This window comes from Dermacentor andersoni, chromosome 1, assembly GCF_023375885.2.
Source record: "Dermacentor andersoni chromosome 1, qqDerAnde1_hic_scaffold, whole genome shotgun sequence".
Classification (NCBI taxonomy): domain Eukaryota; kingdom Metazoa; phylum Arthropoda; class Arachnida; order Ixodida; family Ixodidae; genus Dermacentor; species Dermacentor andersoni.
Genome location: NC_092814.1, coordinates 131,207,586 through 131,229,902, shown reverse-complemented (window position 1 = coordinate 131,229,902; position 22,317 = coordinate 131,207,586). Strand labels below are relative to the sequence as shown.

General features: G+C 47.3%; 1 protein-coding gene across 2 annotated transcripts; it reads left to right on the top strand.

The window, feature by feature from the left end:
• The first annotated feature begins 933 nt into the window (after window positions 1–933).
• LOC126545882 (uncharacterized) lies at window positions 934–13,205 on the top strand. 2 transcript variants are annotated; one of them, XM_055078364.1, is made up of 2 exons: window positions 934–1,153; window positions 11,833–13,205. In XM_055078364.1, the coding sequence occupies exons 1-2, from the start codon at window positions 1,137–1,139 to the stop codon at window positions 12,215–12,217; spliced, it is 402 nt and encodes a 133-aa protein (XP_054934339.1). In that variant the 5' UTR covers window positions 934–1,136; the 3' UTR covers window positions 12,218–13,205. The 2 variants fall into 2 exon arrangements, with proteins under 2 accessions (XP_054934339.1, XP_050049868.1); XM_050193911.3 differs by having other exon boundaries at window positions 935–1,153; window positions 11,905–13,205.
• Window positions 13,206–22,317: the final 9,112 nt, after the last annotated feature.

Here is a 22,317-nt window from a genome sequence, read left to right as displayed (position 1 = left end):
TGATCATACATTCTTGAACGTCGGGGAAAGGATGACATCAGCTCTTTGTTCCTACTTTAACGTATAGCTCCTGTTGCATCGCAAAGAACAAATTAATATCGGAGAACTTCGGCGTCATGCGGCGCGCCATGGTTTCGTCCCCGCCAGGGTTGCGGTCCTTCTTTCTCTTCGTTTTTATTATTTTTAAACGTTCGACAAGCTCGGCAAGCTGAGTAATGACGCATGATAGCGCAGATGGTGATAGCAGCTGCGGATCGCCGGCTGCCATCTATGTCGCTTGAGTTATTGCTGCATGGCTGTCAAGAAACGCTGCTCCGTCTGCTGTTTCTTTTGTAGCAGGCAGAAAACGCAGCGTTCGAACGAAAGGACGCGCTCTTCGTGCCATCTCGTCCGTGCATTTACATGACCCCTGCTCGTGCCTGCCTGCATGACCGCCCACTTGCCCTCGTCCGTTCACAATAGCTAGGTCTCCGAAAGCTGTATACACCACGCGAGGGAACCTTGTTGAAGTCAACGGCACATAAGCAATTCACTTATGAGTGAAAGAAATTCCATTTATATCGCCACTGTGCAACAAGTCCCAGAGCTCTGCGGCTGTTTAGCAGCCGAACTCCTTCATATATGTATACTTTTCCCCACCATAATATTCCAAATTTATGCAGATTTAGCCCTGCTTGAAGCATGTCTCGGTGTCACTAAAATGGGCAGTTGTACTAAATGTATACAGAATTATGCACGTGTCACGTTTTGGCGGGAATTTTCGAACAAGTTCAAGAATCATTTGGTAAACCTGCTCCGCTTGACAAGGAATACACGATTCGATTGACGTAATCGGGGTATAATCTCATAGCCTTCGTATGACACATGCCACCCCGAACTGCTGAGAATGCGACTGCGCTGTAATCTGTCGTAGTCCCAGTCCCCTTTGTTTCAATATTTTTTTATCTACAGAGGTGATCGCTCCGCCGCGCAAGTCTGCGCGCTCGGCTTTTCAGCTGCAGTTGCTTTATCGCACGCCTCAAGTTACTATCGCCGGAAGAAACGCGTCCTCGTATCCAGGCTGTCTGCTTCGCACCATCGTAAAGTAAGGCATTTCCCGCCAGAGCGGTGCTTGTTTCACCGCGGTGGACTGAACTATGGGCTCCAAAAGCACGTAAGTCGGCGCCAAGTTATATTTTTGCTGATGACTGAGAAAACTACGAAGCTTAATTTGCTTCGTATGCTGGCGATGAAAGCTCTTCCGCAGTGTGAGTGCAGCACAGTGAATGAGGAACGCTTCGGTGCGACGAATATTGAACTGTTCGCCAGTCCTAGCAACAAGATGGGTTTTCCCGAGCACACTACCTCTATGCACTCGATCGACGTGGTTTTCACGAGGTAAATGTAGATAGAAGCTTATACGTTCATGCCATGGCGATTCATCGGGCTTAGCGCCATCTGCGTGACGAGGGAACACTTCCAGCGAAAAAAAAAAATTGTGACGCCATACGTATCAAAAACAGAAGTGATGTCATTTTTGTTCTCAAAGGCGTAATATTTTGTTTTCGTGCCCTGCCATTAGAGTTGTATTTTCAAATGACCCGCAATTCGACTCAATGGGCGTTTCGAGCTTTCAGCGCGGAAAGCGATGCACCAAAAGATCAACCGTACCAGATTCCTTGAAGGACTCTGACCGTACGGATGTCGAAATCGCACACCTGTGCGAACATTGTTTATTTGCAGGCAGACGAAAGTTTTGGGTCTAGAGTTCTGGTCGCATCATCAGACGCCAAGCCTGTCGGCTAGCGCAGCCGCACGAAAACAGCCAAAGTGTAAACAATTATCTGGCGGTCGCAACTTACTATTTTGACTGAATACGTTAAGAAACGATGAAACCAGCCGTGCAAGCAGATTTCAGGCAATCGTTGACAAGTAAAAGAACACAACGTCGGAGGGGGTCGTATTGTAACAGGTGAATTTTACGAGCGTGCCTTTCTACACACTTCAAGAGCTGCATTGCATTGCAAGTGATAGCGGCGTCAACGCTACCTTGTATAGTGGGCGCGAAAAATAGGTATTTATGGTTAACGATAGTCAAATAGAATTGCATTTTCTTTCCTCGCCAAGCACATATAAAACTGATTAGTTATTTTAGTTTCGTTGAATGAATCAAACTGTCTTTCGCTTATATCGAAAACAAAAAAACTTTTTCTTTCTCGGTGTTTGTTCCCTGCTGCACATAGCCGCCCTTCAATCGCTGCTCCCATAACCACCCTTGCTGTTGTCGGTGACAATTGGTTCTGAAGCGCTTTTCGCCCGAAGTTTCGCGACCTATTTGGATCGGCTTTGGTTTTCACTTGATGCGTAGGAGTTGCTTAGCTACAGATTCATGAGTGACTGCCCAGTCGCGAACGCCGTTATGACGCAGCGCTGCACAATAGCTCCGCGCTTAGTGCCGGGTTAACTCTAAAACGCGCTTTTCGAGCCTTACTGGTCTTCTTGTTTGTGAGACTTGCCCTAAATTAGAGAAGAACGTAATGAAAGTGAAGGGATTGCGTGCGTGTGTGCGTGCGTGTGCGCGTGTGTGTGTGTGTGCGCGTGTGTGTGCGCGTGTGTGTGTGTGTGTGTGTGTGTGTGTGTGTGTGTGTGTGCGTGTGCGTGTGCGTGTGCGTGTGTGCGTGCGTGCGTGTGCGTGTGTACGTGCGTGTGCGTGTGTGCGTGCGTGTGCGCGCGTGCGTGTGTGTGTGCGCGCGTGCGTGCGTGTGCGCGCGTGTGTGTGTGTGTGTGTGTGCGTGTGTTTAGTTAGCCCTTAACTGCCGCTACGGAGGTATGACTGCAAGCGCTTCCTTTCTGTTGTCGCTCTGACAATGCCATTGACTTTTGTCGGCAGCCACCGTTTCTTGGCTACAAAACGCGAAAACATCTGCATCGACGAGAGTTGCCGAATCTTCGAGGGAATTGTGATGCACATTTTGGCTCCTAATTTCCGTCGGTCATAAAACTCCTTTAAAATGCTCGATTTTTGTCGTCTTATTTTAAAAACAGCACAGAAAGGCCAGTGGCATAACTGCGAGAGCGTGTCTACATCCACAAACGCGCAGGCAAAATATCATGTGCATATTACATGCATATAAAGGCAATAATGTAGACAAGACGATCAAATGGCTATTTACTCGCGTATACATGATCCCTCCACAAATTTGTTGGCAACCTCGGCTTAAGGCCCCCCAGCGCTTTCAGCGCTTGCTATGAGCCCTGTGGAAACAGTGCGTTTCCGGCCTTGCCCAAGACTTAAGATTTCTTTCTTTCTGCTTACGATATTAGACACACCCCACCAAGGGTGTCTGCGGACATAAAAGAGAGGCGCCAACTTATTAGTCACTCATAATTGAGAGCCCTTGGGCTAGCCTTTTGGAAGAGTCGTATTTTCGGGGCACAGCGCGACGGCCGATTCAGGGATCGCGTCGTACGAGATGATATACCGGAAGAGCACGTTCACAAGAGACTCGGTGAAAGCTTAGAACTGCGCCGTTTTTCTCTGCTTCTTTCACTGATTGTGCATCGATCTCGTTCACAAATCTGCAGAAATAACTAGGCAGGCATGTTCGGCGGAAACGCCGTTCGTTTTTGTTAGAACCTCAGTGTGCGTAATGCTCGCAACGAGACGCCGATTAGCACGTCTCTAGCGGCGCGCGCTTCGCCACGCGAAAGATGGCAAACACTCGAGTCGGGACTATGGTGGCTGGCCACCATATCGGTGCGAACGGCATCGCCACAACGCATTCCAGGGGGCGGGTAGCTTTCCACTGGAACACTATGCGCCCGTGTTATGCCGCATGCGTGTATGAGTGGCTCATCGAAAGCGAAGATGTTACCAGTCAAAGGCGCGTGCGAGTCAGGCGTTTGACGACGACGAGTGGTTCCATGTTGACTCACACACATCCGTGATCGTAAATGAGCACGGGTGTTTGATATAGCGTAGCATAAACAAACCAGGAAAAATAGAAGCTGGCTTCGACGCGCAGCCGCAACAGTCCCCCCCGCCTTTTGGAAAACGTAATAAATTGACCAAGATAGCTTACCACGTGACATTGCTAGCACACTCTTGGTAGTCACGTTTCGCTATTCTATGTTATGTTTCGGACGAGATTATGCCCGGAACGGGCTATTTCTTACAGAATCGTTTTCTGAGATTACGTACTCGGAAGGCTGTTACACGGTCAAGGACGACCGAAAGAACTACAGCAGTGTGTTGCCAGTGTCATATATATATATCCTGCCGTCATCTGAGTGTTGACATTTATTTTTACGCAGCTTTTCTACGTTGTTTTTCGGGGAGAACGGAAAAAGTATTTGTTAAAATTTCTTTTTCAAATCGTCATTCTTGTGCGATTGTTACCATGTAATGGTTCATTTTGATTTTTGGCTGCAGTATAGCTAAATTAAGTAGCTATAGAATTTATCTTTTAAGGTTGTAATGTTAATTAAAATTATCCGAGCGTTTGTGTCACAAACTCTGTCGGGGAATTATATATTTCTTTATAATCACTTATCGGAGACTGAAGTGCAATGTAAATAATTGTCCTCTACACGGAAGAACGCAGTGGCAAGCTTTCGCTTTCGTGCGCCGGTTTAAAGTGAGCTAAAGACGGTGCACAAGTGTGCAAAGCAACTCGTATTGCGAAACTTGCTCGGTTCCCCACGTTCTCCTTCCCAACCGAAAAGATAATTGCGTTTGAATACGTTGCGGAAACGCTTGGACGGCATAAAAAAATGACGGTTTTTGTTGCTTTTCTTGAGTGAGTAAGCTGGCGAGAGAGAGAGAGAGAGTGAGTGTAGGTGTGTGTGCCACTGGACACACACACACACCACGGCGACGGCATGATGACGGTAAGACGACGATTCTGAAATGATGACGTCCGTATAAGCACGACGACGTGACGACGACGGCACTATGACAATTGGATGACGACGAGTGTGTGACCGCACGCACGCACGCATGCTCGCGCTTATTTTTGGCATCCTCATGCCCTTTACTGCTTAAAGCAGTCAACGGCACTACAACAACGATGGCAACATGGCGACGGCCGTTAGTTGGCCGACATGTAAGGTCTTTGTGAGCAGGATGCTGAGGATGACTGCTGAAGCAGAAAGTCACGCTGCGTACGACCCGCGCTTCGCTTGGCCTTCTGCTCGCCAGTATTTCGCATATAATTATGACAATGCTGGTTATCCTACGACCTTGAAATTTATACACAGTTTTATCATACCGTGACTCTTTTATCGGGCCCGTGAAAATTATTTACGGTGTGCACTTTGCGTGACGGTACGCAGGCTAAACCTTGATACCGCAAAGGCATTACTGCTTTGCGCACTAAAATAGAATGTCCGAACACACTTTTGAGAGCGAGAAATCAGAAATGCCATCTGTTTGAAAAATATGCCGTATTTCCAGCTGTTAAGCCATGTAGTTAAAAGGCGAGCACGGACGTCACTGTACTGTGAGGCCTGCGTGTCGCGGCACATGGCGTAGCGCCATTACCGGTTTCGCTTTTTCGTCGCTCCTGACGAAGTGCACTGACGACTGCCAGCTCGTTCGACGTCACTGGTTTGATGTGGCGACATTATTAGCTTCGAGGTCACATCAAATATTTGGCGAACACAAAATAGGAATAAGCAAAATGCATAGCACTACAGCGAAGCGGCATTGGAATGCTAAGAGGCACAGGATGCAAATGCTACTGACAGCAACTGGCGTAAGTGTATACGTACGTGCAAGTCCTTTGAGCGGTGGCCTTTGCGAAGACCAACAAAGAAATACGTTGAAAAACCTGCGATCCTGCGTTGGCTAATGTTTATAATCGAAATGAAAGGTCACCAGTAATTTGCTGGCCTCTACGGGCGTGGTTTCCTCGACTGTTCATTTCCCTCCGCCAAATGAGTCAAATGCATAGGTTCGTGTGGCCGTTTTCTGTGGCTTGGAAAAAGACTTGGCCAGCCGGTCTGCTGTCAATTCAGATGGAAAAGTGTGATAAGGATTAACATTTTCGGCCACTTCGCTCGAGACTCGTTTGTCAATTTGTGCGGTATCAGCATACAGACTGGAGCCGCGTCGCAACACGTGAAGTCGTCGGTTTCTAGCATACATTCTCGTGTTTATGCCTTAGTTGGTACAGCGTTACGTGACCACCGGGCATCGGAGTTTCTCCGTGGATTGAAGTCTCGGTGTCTTCGGAATAACCGCGAGACACAAGACGTGCTTTACAGGTCTTCGTCGTTGAGGCCCCCTATATAATCTTCGAGTGCATAGTGCACACGTCATTTCGTGCACCGCGAGTTTGCTACATAAAGTTGCAAATGAGTGATTTATCTCTCTGCGGAATTCTCATAACTGAACACCTTCTGTGAACGCCCGAGCTAAGCATTCCTGTGTCTACACGCGCGAGCGACGGGCGCTTTCACTGCATGCGTTGTAGAGTGGGTACAGGTTGTCTTAAAGGCAGGCTCTCTTAATTCGGCAGGCTCCTGCCTGCCGAATTAGATCAGTCGAGAAAATAGTGCCAGTTGCACCGGCAACAGACTTGGATCTGTAGGGAGTTGTTCAGCGTATACACTGATCCTCCATGTACTCGTTGCGCATATTTAGAGTTCCTTCGAATCTTCATCCTCGTATGTATGTTAGCAATTTTATCACACGAAACGCCATTCGTCAAACTTGCTTTTGTTAATGCATTCTGTATGGCACAAACGATATTATCGAGATGCAGCATTATGCTGGGGGTCTCGACACTAAACTTTTGCCAAGTTATTCGATTAAAGCTGCAGTATTATTTTATTCGTTGTCGTCGTCACGTTACCTGACTCAACGCGATCAACGTGACAATCCGTTGATTGTGCCGAAAAAAGCGTTCTTTTTTCTTACTCATCTCTTCGTCTACTATTACTTTCGTTCTATTTTTCTTTATTCAGCCTGCCGTGAGCTCCACAGCTGCAGGGCAGGTTGGATGCCTCATCACGCGACCTCCGTGTTTGGATAGGCACGAGGTGTATAGCCAAGTACGTTTGTGCGGCAGTGGCGCAAATATATCTGTACACGCGTTGGGAAACCCGGATCTTCGCCGAGCTAAGTGGTCCAGAGAAGTTTATTACGAGTCATATACTGCATCCTACATATCTCAGCGAGACTGCGATGATTTGAAGCGCAGAAGCCCCTCCGTTGGAATTCCGTGTTACTCGTTCGGTGTCGTGCTAAGCTGTAAGCACGCATGCCGCTTGATAAACATAGCAACACATAAATAGCTCGCCACTGCTGGTCTCAGAGGCGCAGCCCAGCGAGCGGGTATTTCCCCTTTCTTTCTCGGCCCTCCAGGTGCGACCGGCGCGACCTTCGACGAGACCAGCAGCCGGCGGCGCGGCCGCCCGAGGCGGCCTTCGGCGCCCCGGAATGTGCCAGCCGTTGTTTTTATCCCTCCAATTTACCGCCGTCAGCCCTGGAGCTCTAACGCCTCAGTGTGTTCGCGCAGCTCGGAAGTGAATAATTGCCTCATGGTTGAGTAGCCTGGTTCCTATGCTGGGTGTGTATCGCATAGGCAGGTAAAATGTCTTTCTGTCCTCTTTCTTTTCTTTCTCTTCTTTTTTTCTTTATTTTTTTTTTAGCGTTACATGTACGCAATGCGCTAAGAAAGTGGCCCGGGCCGGCAGCCAGATTGGTGACCATTGCGGTGAGTGCTTATATAAACCGGCAGCGAAGCCCAAACATATCGCCGTTTAATAAAGCGAAACGACCGCGGAGGTCAAACTGTTTCATTTCGAGGGGGATAAAGCAGCCCGTGTTGATCTCGCCGCACCCGTGGAATCCAAATTCCGCATCTGCCAAGAAAGCGGAGCAATTACGCGGGGCGCCTGCCCTTTATTTAGCGCTGGTCACTCGCTGCTTGCGTCAATCGAGGCATTCCGGTAGCTTCGGCCTCTTTTAACCCTGATTATAATGTGGCATCTGACGCCCGAGGGACGCGGGAACGTTAAAACGTAATCCGGTGGTTCAGTCAAGGTTGCTTCCTTCATTTTTCTTTGTCTTTCTTCTTTCCCGCATATGGAGGTGGGACAGGAAGCGAAACTCGCGAATATCTATGCTGCCTACGTATCCGCCCACATATGACGGCATTCATTGCACACAAGTACAGCGGGTCATGTCAAAGAAGAATCTGTAAGAGAAATTCTGCGAGGCTAACCAGGATGAGCCTTGTTAGCTACCCTGTGCTGGAAAAGGGCAGAAAGGCGACCAGAAAATAAGAAGAGAACAAAAGTTAATTGCATGCACACATGTGGCTCAAGTGTTCGTCGGTCGCGAGTGGTTGGTCACATAGGCCAGTGTCCTTCACCCAAACGAAATGCGGCATGTCAGATACCGATAAATGAACTCTGGCTTTATTGAAGTAAGTGAGCAACGGGGGTCCTGGAAATTTCGCGTAAGAGCATTGGCTGCTAAATATTATTCAAGAGTCAGGGTCACAGTATTATAAATGCGCAGTCAGGTAGCAAGTTCGAGTGAATTAATCCGATACTGGCCCTTCGTTTAAAAGTCACCAACTGCGAGTTCCGCCTAGAAGATACGCTTGCGTAGCGCGTTGATCTATGAAGTGTTTGTTATAAATGTCGCCGTATGCTTTTGGCTGGCGGGCATGTGTATATACAGGGTGTTTCAGCGAAATTTTAAAAATTCTTAGAGGTTGCCTGTGGCAGATATCACAATTCTAGTTCATGAGCTGGTCTACTCGAAGAGGCGTACATTATTTGCACAAAGAATTGAAATGCATAATGGTCTAATTAACAAACATTCATTAATGAAGTTCCTAACTAATTACGTTATGGCCCATACTGCAATTTACAAATTCTAGCCGCGGAGTTCGCAAGGCTCCGCGGCTAGGACCGAATTGGAACGAATTCTCAAGATGACACCAGTTTGAGATATTACGGAGAACTTTGCGGAGAAATTCACTGGCGTTCCAGTTACTTTTGGGCTTGTATGCATAAAATGGCGTTTTGTTAAGAACGGCTAGAATTTGTAGATTGCAATATGGGTGATAAGGTAATTAATTAAGAACTTCATTAGTGAATCTGTTAATTCGTCGATTATGCGTTTCAATTTTTTGTGCAAATAATGTCCACCACCTCTTCGAGCAGACCGGCTTACGAACTAGACTTGTGATATCTACCACAGGCAACCTTTAAAAATTTTCGAAAGCGCTCGCTGAAACACCCGGTATAGTCACCTTTAGCACTGATTTACAGCTTTTTAATTTGCTTCCCCACTTGACCTCAAGAATGCGCATTAGTAAGTATCAAACTGTTAGGCCCCGAAGTATGTACAAAATGTGTGCAGAGCGTCCGCATGCGAACGAGATTGTATGAGTCAGACTACCCAGAAGGAGCTATTAAATACGGTCGTGTTGCTTTTCTCGCAAGTTATAGGATCTCCTTGTCAAAAGAAAACTCTTCGATCCAATCTTATTACAGTGGATAAACTACGGGTTCCTGTTCTTGTTCCTTAGTGAAATGGCGCAACCGACTCTGGGGGATCGGCCATGAAACGGGCGGGGAAAAAAAGTTTTTTTGACGAAGGTAAGGTGAAATAAATAAGTATGTTGTAAACGGAAATTAAGCTGTCTACTGTTACCGGTTAACCTCCTATCCTCCTTTCTTTCTTCTCTCTCTGGGAAGCTTTAATACTGAATACTGAATGAACTTTTCACTGGATAAGCCTAATATTTATTTATTTATTTATTTATTTATTTATTTATTTAGTAGAGGGTCGGAAGCGGGCGAGGTATAAACATACAAACAATGTCGTTTTTGGTGTCTCTACGATTGCGTGTCGCTTCAAGTCGATGAAGTGAGCATTACTCAGTGTATTTTGTGGCAGCAGCAACAACATTTTCTGGTATACCGTGATCGAAAATAGTGGCTTACATTTAACGACGGTTGTATGGCTGGGCATGCGTACAACAATGGCCTCTTGTGTAAAATTTTAGCCGTTTCAAATTCTCTTGAGGCGAGACGCGGTTACTTTTGAAGGACTGCGACCCAGAGCGGTGTGCGCGGCGTCCACTTCAGGTCATGATACTGGGCCGTATCAACAACGCTGCAAGACGCACGTACAGGCGCCGACAAAAGTGGTATACTCCACGCAGAGGGAGCCGGAGCAACGGCAAACTAGAGTTACTGTATATGCTACCAAAGGTAGCTACCTTTGGTAGCATATACAGTAACTCTACGGCAAACTGCATCGCAACGCCATCTACAGGCAGCATCTGCGATCGAGACAGCCAATGGGTGCCCTTCATTATGTGCAGGCATGTCGCTTGACTCGTGTCAATGTTTCGTGCTTCAGCTCGCCAAAATGCCGAGCGACGCCGCTGCAGTAGCAATCTGCGTGGAGTATACCACTTTTGTTGGCGCCTGTACCTTTGCATACCACGCTTAAATGCCTTTAGCATCTTGCAAATTTCGTCTGCGCTTTTTTTTTTTCAACAAGCGGAGAGAGCGGCGATTTGCTTTCGCGGCGGAAAGTGAAAACAACTTGGTGAGGAGGTCTACCATTCCAAGAGCCCCTCATTAGCCCCGTTGGAAATTTTGCTCGCGGCGTACGTGGGTGTAGTACGGTAATACTTTGCAGGTACGATCGCCACCACGTGGTGTAAGCGCCATGCTTGTCTGCTGGCAATGTCTATACGGGGTGTCCTAACTATCGTGCAGCAGGATTTAAAAATATGCGAATGCCACGTGGGTGAACTGAATCAAGGTAATGTTGTTTGCCGTCGCTTGGAAACACATGACTTTTTGCATACCGCCTAATTACACAGCCTTAATTAATTCAATTTCTCAAATATTATAGTTACGTGAAAAGTGTCAATGAGAAAATTGCAGAGCAAAATGAAAAACTCCCGATACAGCTTTCTGTTGCTCAATACGGGAGAGTAGCCTACATAGGAGTGTTTTTCTGAGCGTGAAAGCGCGCGATTACACGCAAGATTGCCGCGCGACTGGCCGCTCACGGCACTTTGCGTGTATTCGCAGCCTTCTTTCATGCTCGAAAAAAAAAAATAACTTTTATGTAGCACGTATTCAGCAACAGAAAGCTGTATCAGGAGTTTTTCATTTCGCTCGGCAATTTTATCATTGACACTTTTCACGTAACTATAACATTTGATAAGTTGATTAATTAAGCCTAATTATGTAATTAGGCGGAATGTAAAAAGTAATCTGAGTATCTCCAAAGGACGGTAAACAACATTACTTTGGCTCTGTTCAGCTACGTGCCATTTGCATATTTTGAAATCTTGTTGCATGATAGTGGGGCACCCTGTATACATATATGCTTAGACGAAGACCGGACTTCGGACGTTACGTTAGTAAAAACCTGCATTTCTTACGTGTGTCATGTTTACTTGCCTATATTGCACCGGATCCTGTAAACATCTTCATCCTTGAACGCGCACGCACGTACATGCGCACACACACTATGTATAAATATGTATTTATTCGTTGTTGTTTTTTTTTAATTTATAGCCAGCGTACTTGGTTAATTTGCGAGAACATGCCAAGCCAGAGTCACTGCCTTTGTTTTCTTCCTCCCTACAACCTCTCTTCGTGGTACGTCGTTGGCAATCATTGTTGGAAAAATAGCTATAACGCTCGCAGTCTTAAAATTTTGGTGCAGATCCTTGATGGCAACAGTGCGCTGTCGTCAAACCTTAGCTTTACTTCCGACAGCGTCCCTTCGGTGCTCAATAACGTTGGTGGTGGTGGTAAAAGTGCGTTTTGTTTCCTTGAGCTAACGTCTCGCCTTTGCAGTGACAGCCCGAGACACGCATTCGATGCTCAACGCCGCGCCATTCACAGCATGGCGGCGCCGTGCCCGCGCAGGTTCCTCCCAGCGCCGGAGCCTTCGGGGGAGTGGGACTTGGAGGACGTCTGCACCGTGCTGGCTGCCATTTCGCTGCTGCTGGTGGCACTGGTTGGCGTGCCGCTCTGCTTCTACTGGGACAGCCGCTGCGTGCTGCTGACCATCGGCTCGCTCGTGGCGCTCTGCATCATGGCGCGCGTGGTGCACGAGCGCCGCGCCGCTGCGCACCTCGCTCGGCACCATTGGCTGTCGCTGACCGCCTCGTTCTTGGTCCAGCAGAGCCCGCAGGAGCGCGAGCCCCTCGTCTCTTGCAAGAGCGCCAACAGTGTCTGAAAAAGGCTCGGCGCACTCCGGCCTACAGCCTACCCGCCACAGTGCTTCGTCGGGAGTTTTCGACGGGGTGCAAGGATTCGCTCCTGCCAACAGCCCCATATCTGCAGCGTACGCGAAACGGCCGGCAACGGACTGCAAGAGCGACGGAGCAGATTCGCTCTCAGTGCGTGTGTTTTCTCAGCGCGCATCCAGAACGGACTTCGCTGTGACTGGAGCATTTTAACATTTTCGCATTCGTCCTGTGCTCTGCGAGAGCTAACAGGCCTGAACATTGGCGCTTTATACAGTGCGTAACGGTTTGCCTCCCGTGGAGTGCGATTTTGCACACTCACCTGCCTATGGTCAGCTTTTTTTTTTTCTTTTTGTAGCACTTCAGGACTCGTCTTTTAGTCTAAGGAGTGCTGCTAAACGCAAGATTGCTATGTCTCAAGTAAAGCCGAAAAAAAAACGAAAGGCAAAGGGAAAGTAAGCAATTCCTCTGCAGCTTCGGCACCGCATGAGTGCTTATTTCGTGAGCCATATTGAAGATGTGCCTAGGCGTATCTGGCCGTCTTGAAGTGTCTTGCGACACGACACTTACCTTTTTATCCTCCACGAACGAAAGGACTCTCCGATTATTGCCCACTTAGCACCTACGCTTGAAAAACTTATTTCTGTCTCGTGGCGACTCTGAAGACATCCTTAACGCCGATATTGAACCATGCATTACATATTCGCGACAAATTTGAGACGGTTTCTCAACTCTGAAATTGTCATTGCTCGAACGCTTGAAAGCCACACTTTGTGCAATTTCAGTTTCACTTCAAAGCACAGCCTGTGGGCACTGCGCTCTACCCCTCAATATTTTTGCGAGCATTTTAAGTATTTCTCATATTTTATTTCGGAGAGCAATTTTACCCCTCTCCTTGTCACACGGTTACTGATACGCGAAAAAAACTTAGGGCGAGAGGGTAGGGAACGGAGCAATAAAGTTGGTTTTATTTTCTCATGTTCAAGCTTTGGTAGTCATTGCACTTAAGCGCTTAAACGACTTTTTGGCATCATGCTGCTATGTTGGTTCTGCAAGAGTAGTATAGAACCGGCCTGCCACAACTGCGTGCTCATTAATCCTTATCGCACACTCTGAATCATCATTCACTCTGACCACGTTGTCACGTTCCTAAATCTGTCAACATGACCTTCAGCCTCCCTCAAAGCGCGTGTACTTCTAAAGATCTCATTTTTCTCTTTTTCCGCTATTGAAATGTCCTGCTCAACTAAAATAGGCTGGCCGCTGTATACTGGCGATACATCTCCTATGGGAACGTATGCTATGAAGCGTTGTTATTGCGACTTGTTTGCTTTTGTGGCACTGTGCTTCGTTAAATGAGTTGTCTTCGTTTGACAACCGAGCCTGGAGGAGGCGCCATTGTTGCCCATTCTTGAAGTAAGAGCATTTATTTTCTCCACGTAGAGAACCACTGTAAGATAGACTCCTGCAAAGCAATTTATTGGGAATTGGTACCAGTATCTGGTTCAACTATGCTCTAAGCAGTTGTGTAGCGCGAAATGAGGCACCCGTGTTACTAAGCTAACCCGGAAAGTGCTTGCGCTTATGCCGCGCTCCGGCCCCCTGATGTTTGTTGTATGCACTGCGCAATGCGACGCTGTGAAAATGTGAACACTCACAATGCCAATCTGAAAAAGAAAGCTATACCAGTAGTTAGCGCGGCTAACTCTCTAAGGATGCGATAGCATAGTTAGATTGAGATTATTTGGGACGTCTCGGCAGCTGCAAGCGCGTGCGCCTCGGGAAACCTTGCACATTCTCATCGATCAGATTGACGTTTCTATGCCTCGTATCTTGTGACTTCCTGTACACCGTGACGCCGTTTGCGTAAGCTCATCACACCGCGAGTTTTCTGTTAGATACCTCTTAAGTACACGTGAAGTCCGCCTCTAATGCTATTAAGAAATGCGAGAACGATGGTAGAATTGAGCCTTGTTTTCTGGATCGAGCCGAGCTGCGTCTTCCGGCACAGCAGCCCAATTTGCACGCATGCTTCTCTCCTGCCAAACTCGCTCTTTGAAACTTGTGGCGCGTGCGTCGCGGGCCAGTTTCTCGCATTCTTCCCCCTGGACAGACGGTGCTTTGCGACGCTGTGTTAAACTGCACTACATTCGAGATCGCTCCATATTTTTCGCCAGATAGACACTTACAATAACTTCGCACCTTCCCTCAATTTGTTACTGCCAAAGTTTCCAGTGTGACCCCGTCAATGAGGACGAAACTTGCCGCTATTGCTTACCGCTGCAGGCTATGTTGGACAAGAGACCCCTCAGAAGTGGGCGGATATCAAGAAAAAAATATTTTCGAAAATTGCTCATGTCATACTTCAGCGGTTGTCGGGTCACTACGTCGTCATTGAAGAAGACTTCGCTGGCAGAGTTTCCAGTTCTGTCAAAAAAAAAAGAACGTTGCGAGGAAGCTTAGCTTGCACACTGTAATAGGCGAACTCGCTGTAATTCCCAACGATTTTTTCTTGTCCCCTGTGCACCTCCAGCGCTAAACTGCACCTGTTGGGCTCTCCCGCTAAGATATGACTTTCTTCGTTGACAGTGCTTTTCGCAAGCCTTGGAATCTGATATTAAAAGTTGATGTATACTGCATTCAATGTAGCAACAAACTGCAAAAAAATGACCAAAATTTGTTCACTAAAAATTAATTGATCGTACTTATTCGCCAAATTTAGACCTACACAGGTTTAAGGGCAATGTCAGACGGTATATCGACCTCTAAGTCTTTATTTTAAATGCGTAAGCATTTCTATTCTTACCCAACAAGGAAGCCTGTCCGTCGCATGAACCTAATCACTATAAACAAATAATGTACAAATAAACAAAATTTTAAAGCAAAACGTTACCTGTGGTGAGTTTCGAATCTACGACCCCACGCTCAGGAGCCCAGTGTCTTACCCACTGAGCTACACATCCCTCTTCTTTTTTTTTTCTTTTTTTTTTTCAGGCTTGGGTACAAGCCTCAAAGCAGTTTGTCATCACAGATCGCACTCGTTTTATATATGTTAATGTATCGAACATTGACACCACATTTTCATCACAGTCAATCGCCTTATACACGTCAGGTAATTTTACAACCATTTCCACAAAATATTCATACACAGATCGGCCTTTAACACCACAGTGTCTATATGCTGACAGACTACGCCACACTGCGTCTAGTCCAAGCGACTTCGCTTTTTCTCCTTTATTGCATAGAATAATGAGTAGTTTCATGCAAAAATAGTTGCATTACATGTAGACACACATGAAAAACAAATGCAGACGTGCTACGCTGTTGAAGAAGGTTAATATACCTGAACCATATGAATGTGTTGTACCGGCAATACAAAACAAATATCAAAACATAACAGTTTCTGTGAAGGCTTTGTTGAAATAATATCGTCTGTAGAACCACATGTAGAGCCGACTCGGAGCATTGTAGATATGAGGAAAATTCCGATTTTGCGAAAATTTAATGCCAAGCACGCTACATCCCCGATGCGTTTCGGTGGTCGTCGGATGCGGCTTCCGTTGTGGCGTTCCTTCACCGACCGAAATGCCACCAAGCTCTAAGGGCTCATGAGCTTCGCGTCGCGCAACACAGAGAGTAAGCGGTCAATGAGTTGATAAGGATGATAAGGAGTGATGAGTTGTATGGGTCTCATTGAGGTTCATAACGATTCGACACAGATGAATAAGGTACTAAATAGCGGTAAGGACTTGTAATGGTCGAAGCAATTCTGATGAGGTTGATAAAGATCGGTAAGGGTTGATAAGGGTCAGATCATGTCCGATAAGGTTGACACAGACAGATCAGGGTTGATAACGACCGATAAGCGTTGATAAAGATCAGACTGAGTCCGATATGTTTGATAACAACCGATAACGGTTGATAAGGGTCGGATCTGGTCATCTAAGGTTGATAACGACCGATAATGATTGATAGGTGTTTATATATACTAATCGGATCAAGCTTGACAATATTGATAACGACACCGGGCTGCATGGAGATGAGCAAGTGGCACAATGCTTATGCATACTTAGACAACTCCAATGGAGCTTCTGCGTGACTGTTTTATTTATCCTTGTTTCAAGTCGCGCAGAAGTTCATGTATAAAAATCTAGAAGCTCTTTATACTACAACACTTGCAATACGTGTCTAATAGATGCAGAAGTATTTATTTATTTTACGTCCTTCACTTTTCCAACAGTCGCCCTGTTCAATAATATTACATGAACTTTATTTGGTGTCAGCGCTCTGTGGGCATGCGCATTATCACCGGCGAAAGCCGGTATCACGCGCGCTCTACACTCGAAATGGCGAAAGCCACCGTGGTGCGACACAAACTTATCACGTTGTGACGACAGCACAACGAGTCGTAAAACATCATTAGGGTTCAGCGTTTTCCGTTTAAACTGGAAAAAGTACGCAGACCTTGTTTTTCTGAATTCAGTTTTAACCCCTCAAAAATTGTGGCAGCAACCGTCGAAGACGGTTGTCCCAAGGTCGATTCAAATAGGTCGCGAAGCTTCGGGCGAAAAGCGGTTCAGTACAGATTGGCACCGACATCAGCATGGGGGGTTATGGGAGCAGCGATTGAAGCGCGACTAGGTTTGGAGGGAACAAACATTGGGAAAGGAAAACGCGTTTTTTAATTCAAACGAGACACAGTTAGATTCATTCAACGAAAATAAAATTCCTAGTCAATTTTATATACTCGTGACGAGTTAAGAAAATATAAGTTTAATTTTATTATTAATAATAAATGCATTTCTTTTCAGCGCCCATCGCTACAGGGGGCGTTGACGCCACTATCACTCGCAATGCAATGCACGTCTTGAAATGGGCAGAAAGGCGCACTCGTATCACTTGTTGAAATACGCCCCCCTCACAGTTTGTGCTTTCTTGCTTGTCGAAGTTTGTCTGAATTTGGTGACGCGGATAGCTTCATTGCTTCTTAATCTGTTGAGTCAAAAGTAGTGAGTTACGACCGCCAGATAATTGTGTAGTTGTTTTCGTGCGACTGCGCTGGCCGACGGGCTTGGCATTCAACAATAGGATCAGCAGTCTACACCTAAAGCTTTCGTCGGCCTCCAAAGAAAGTATGTTCTGTGCAGGGTTGCGATTTCGACAACCGTACGCCTGGCCTTTTCCTGCATCGCTTTCCACGCTGAAAGCTCGAAACGCCCATCAAGTCGAATGGCGGGGCATTTGAATATATAGCTCCAAAGGAAGAACAACAAAACAAATTTCGCGCCTTCGAAAACAAAATGACGTCACTTCTGCTTTTAACGGACATGGCGTTACATTATTTTTTCTTCCGCCGGAAGTGTTCCCACCACATACAGATGGCGCCATCAACTAATCTAGTAACGTTGGATGGCGCTAAGCCCCATGGACCGCCGATGGACCGCCATGTTTTGAACGTATGGGCTCCTATGGAAGCTTCGCTACCAGGTATATTTACCTTGGTTGTCCGAGGGAGCGATAGCTTGCTTGTGTCAGCTGCTGCATATCCCGATGCCATCCGCGAATCCTGAAACCCTATGGTGACTTTAGCAGACACACGGAGTGGCAGTCTCGCTGCCACCCACAAGGTTGAAAAAAAGATATCACGCCAGTGTATATCTTCTTGTAATCGCTGCAGCCCAGCAGAAACGCTGTGGCAATCCCCACAACGCCGAGCTGTATTATATAAATCCGTTCAAGCATGTCGCTAAACTTATTTGCTCCAGTGTCACTAAGATTGTCGCTAAGATTGTCGAGTAATTTTGATATAATGTAGGCGTTCAAGAGAGAGATAGAGAGAAAACAAGCGTAGGAAAGGCAGGGAGGTCAACCAGAACAGCATCCGGTTTGCTACCCTACACTGGGGGTGGGGAAAGGGGAATATAAAGAGGAAGAAAGGGGGAGAGTGAGCACTCAGTACGTGTGGGAGGGACACCATACACAAGGACACTATAAACGGTCTCTTAAGCCCGTGCACTTCAAGTACTGCACTAGTGCACGAATCGCTTTTCGAGCCAGTGACGGGTGTGGCCACGGTCCGAGTATCTTCGACTCGGTGAACGGTCTCGAGTCCAATCGGCATAATGTTGCCCGCAGAGAGAGGCGTTGGACATCGTAGCCAGGGCAGGTACACAATAGGTGCTCGATGGTCTCCTCGCACTCACAGGAAGGAATCGCACATCGGGCTCTCGGCCATTCCCATACGGTAGGAGTATGCGTTCGTGAACGCCACTCCCAGCCACAAGCGAGACAACAAGGTTGTTTCGCCGCGGGAAAGGCTAGATGGCAGTTGTAGCCGTAGCGTGGGGTCCAGTTTACGTAATCTGCAATTGAAGGCACTTGAAATCCAGAGATCTTGTGACTTCTTGCGAGCAAGTGGGCGAAGTTCTCTGGCAGCGTCCGACCTCGCCAAAGGTGTTGAACGCGTCTTGGTATCTTCGTGGGCACACCGGGCAGCCTTGTAAGCTAGGTTGTTGCCGACGATGCCACAGTGAGCAGGAATCCACTGAAATATAATGTGGTGTCCTCTTTCCAGAGCATGGTTCGAAATAACATATATATAATCTAGGCTAACCTGGCGTAATGCCTCTTCTATAGTGTCCCTGCAGGTGAAGACTAAATATTGAATTTATTAGCAGGGCGTACAGGACTTATTTACTTATTGATGTATTTAGACAACTATGCACAATGATAGCTGGAACCGTGCCTTTACCTTCAGATTTTACGATGAAAAGTTCAGCACACTTTCAAATATAACAGGTCGCCTGATTGTCCGATCATAAAGACGCACTTCGTCCGCGTAATGTCGGCAAACTTTCTTGCTTCCTTGAAATGAGAAATAAATTTGCGACACGATCTCGCTCATGGTAACGCAGCGATGAAAGTTGCGTGACCTATATACAGCTCAAATAATATATGTTGACGCCCCTTGATCCACCGGTACGTATTGATTTCTCTGAAAGCCGTGAGAAGGGGAGGCCTCGCACTGATTCGCAAAGCCCAGCCACTCCGATATGTACGCCTTTCTCAGTTAATGTGTCCTATTAATCACATGCTATACACGTTCTAAACCTCACACTAAAATTTAATTTATCGTATTAAGTCTTCATAATTTAATTTATTGCTACGTTTGCGAACCTTCATCAATCGCATTTACAGCCGGTACTTAGATTGATGGGTGTCTAATTGGGTTTCCTTAAATAAATGAAAAAAAAAATGTGCATAGAAAAATGTGAATTCGAAACCTCTTTGTCTTGGCGCAATTAACTGCAGCGTATGGCCTCCGTGAGTGGAGACCATTGTCGGTTCATCGTGGTCACAGAGTGCACATACCGTACCGACAATTTCGGCCCCTTCTTCTCTTTTGAAAAATGAAGTTTGTTCTAGAAAGTCATCTTTGAGAATTAAGACATTTTTTAAACATTGAAGTCGCTAAAGAAGGTGCTCGTCGCTAAACAGAGCAAAAAATTAACCGAAGATTACGATACTCCCTAATGCGAAATTTTAGCACAGCTCTATGCGTATTTTCATATCGCGATATATTGGCTGGCATGGACAATGTGCTTCGTGCGGCACGTTTCAAACGAAGCGAAGTGTGGCGTGTCTGCCTCGCTAATCTGGAGATTGCGAGAGGCAGCGCGTGGGTGACGCGTGGGTGCGATTCACAGCAGCCGCCGCAGACAGACCTCCGCTCATGTAGCGCTTTGTTTCCATACAGCCGAAGCACGTTTCTCTGGCGCCATATCGTAGCCATCGTTGCCGCAGAGGCCGTCTTGCGCGGCACTACGTTTTTCTTCTCACGTTTTCGCCATACCCTCTTCCTCCGCTTTCCTCCTCACGCTGTCTTCGCTATCGCAGTATTTCATCCCCCGCTGCGCTCCGCATTCGCTCTTTCATCCTTCGCTGTGCTCATTCGCTCGGTTACGAGGGACGCCGACGCTCGCCGCAGGAACGGGAGCCTAATGGCACGTTCACACTGGGGAATCCGGTGTCTACAGCGAACGGAATTCTGCTGCCGCCGAAATTCACGTCGAGCACACTGCTTGCCCACCGCGCCACCGGAGCGCGATACAGAGCCATCTGCCGTGTAGGACGCTCACCTCCAAACAAGCAAGAGATATCCCGGATGTTGCCGCGACACGAAACTAGAGGGTACTGGAATGGGGGAGTGGGTCCAGCGGACGGTTTGGCAAGCGCCGAGGGTGTTGCAAAAAACGCTGAAATTGCGGCGTCGCTGCCGTCACCTTCTCCTGAAGCTTCGCCTTTTTCGGCAGCGCCCATTGGCTGAGGCGAGCTCACGGGCTGAGTGGCTGTCGTCTGCTCAATGCACTATCGTTGTCGTGTCATTAGCATTGTTTCCATCGCTCTTTCTCCACTTTATTGACTGCAGGTCGGTGGGGAAGAAAATCACTGTTTCCGCCACCGAGTGTCAGAACTAGATGCAGCAGAGTGAAACGCCTGTCAAAGCTCCATGCAGCCGCGGTAGCGTCTCCGACGCGACTGCGTCCGACCGGCGTGCGGAGCCACTCTTTCATGTGAAGGCGACGGTGGCGCTACTAATTTTTTGAATAAAAAAAATCATCAGCGGAGAGCCCGCCGTGGACCCGGCCACTCCCTCTTTCTAGTACACCTTATAGAAAACTTATAGAAACAGAGGCTACGATAGCAATCGCTGGAGATCCCCTTGTCAGGACCCACATTGAAATTGAAGTACTCAGGACCCATATAAGGCATCTGACCAGGACTCCTCGTCACCACTTGGCCTCCCTAACAGCGGACAGACCACACACATCTTTCAGCCGGACGATAACCGCACATGATGAATCATTGCCAGCTTGTTTCACCCCGGCTGCGAGACCTTCGATTCCTCCATGGTGCCTCGCTCAGCCAAAAATCAACCTCACAATACCTGGTATCTCGAAAAAAGCTGATCTATCATCGCCAGCCCTTAGACAGCTCACGCTACTACATTTGTACGAGAATTACCGTGATTCTACGCATATTTACACTGATGGATCTGTCCTTCCAAGTAGCTCCACGGCGGCAATCGTCATACCAGCGAAAGCTACAACAATCAAATTTAAGACGACCCACGCGACAACATCGACGGCAGCAGAGCTCGCAGCGCTCTTTACTGCCCTTCTTCACATTGGTGATGAATCACCACATAAATGGACAATATTCTGCGATTCGAAGGCGGCACTGCAGTCTCTACTGTCACCTTTACGACGCGGACCACACGAACAACTAATATTCCATATTACAGAGACGTTGCAACATATAAGTGAAGCAGGCCATGAGATAACCTTCCAGTGGCTTCCAAGTCACTGCGGGATTATCGGCAATGAACGGGCGGATCACGCTGCCCGCTCAGCCCATACTGAGGAGCGCCACGTCCCAATTCCTCATTCTAGAACTGACGCAGCACGGAAGCTCCGCCTACTTGCTCGGCAGTGCACCGCGTCGCAATGGAATGAGCCACATTTAAGAAACACGCGACTGTACTCACTTGATCCAACACTAAGTCTTCGAGCGCCATCACAGCTTCGCCGTAGAGACGCCACGCTTTTATATCGACTTTGGTTGGGCGTTGCCTTTACTAAAGCCTATGCATTCCGCATAGGGATGACCGACAGCCCAACCTGTGACCACTGCGGCCATGAAGAATCAATTGGCCATATTTTGTGTGCCTGCCCGCAGTACAGTACACAGAGGGCATGCCTTCGCCACGAACTTGACCAACTGGACGACCAAGCGCTATCCGAAAAAAGAATTCTGCAACATCGAAAGGACCTACCGTCACAGAAGAAGGCCGTGCAAGCGCTATTGCGCTTTTTGCGATCTACCGGCCTGTGTGAACGACTTTAACTGGAACGCCTTTTGTGTGTGTGTGCCTCCATGTGTGATTGTTTTTTTTCTTTTTTTTGCGTTTTCCTCTCTGTCATCTTTCTAACCCCTATCCCCCATCCCCAGTGTAGGGTAGCAAACCGGAGACTCATATCTGGTTAACCTCCCTGTCTTTCCTCTTCATTCTCTCTCTATATATATATAT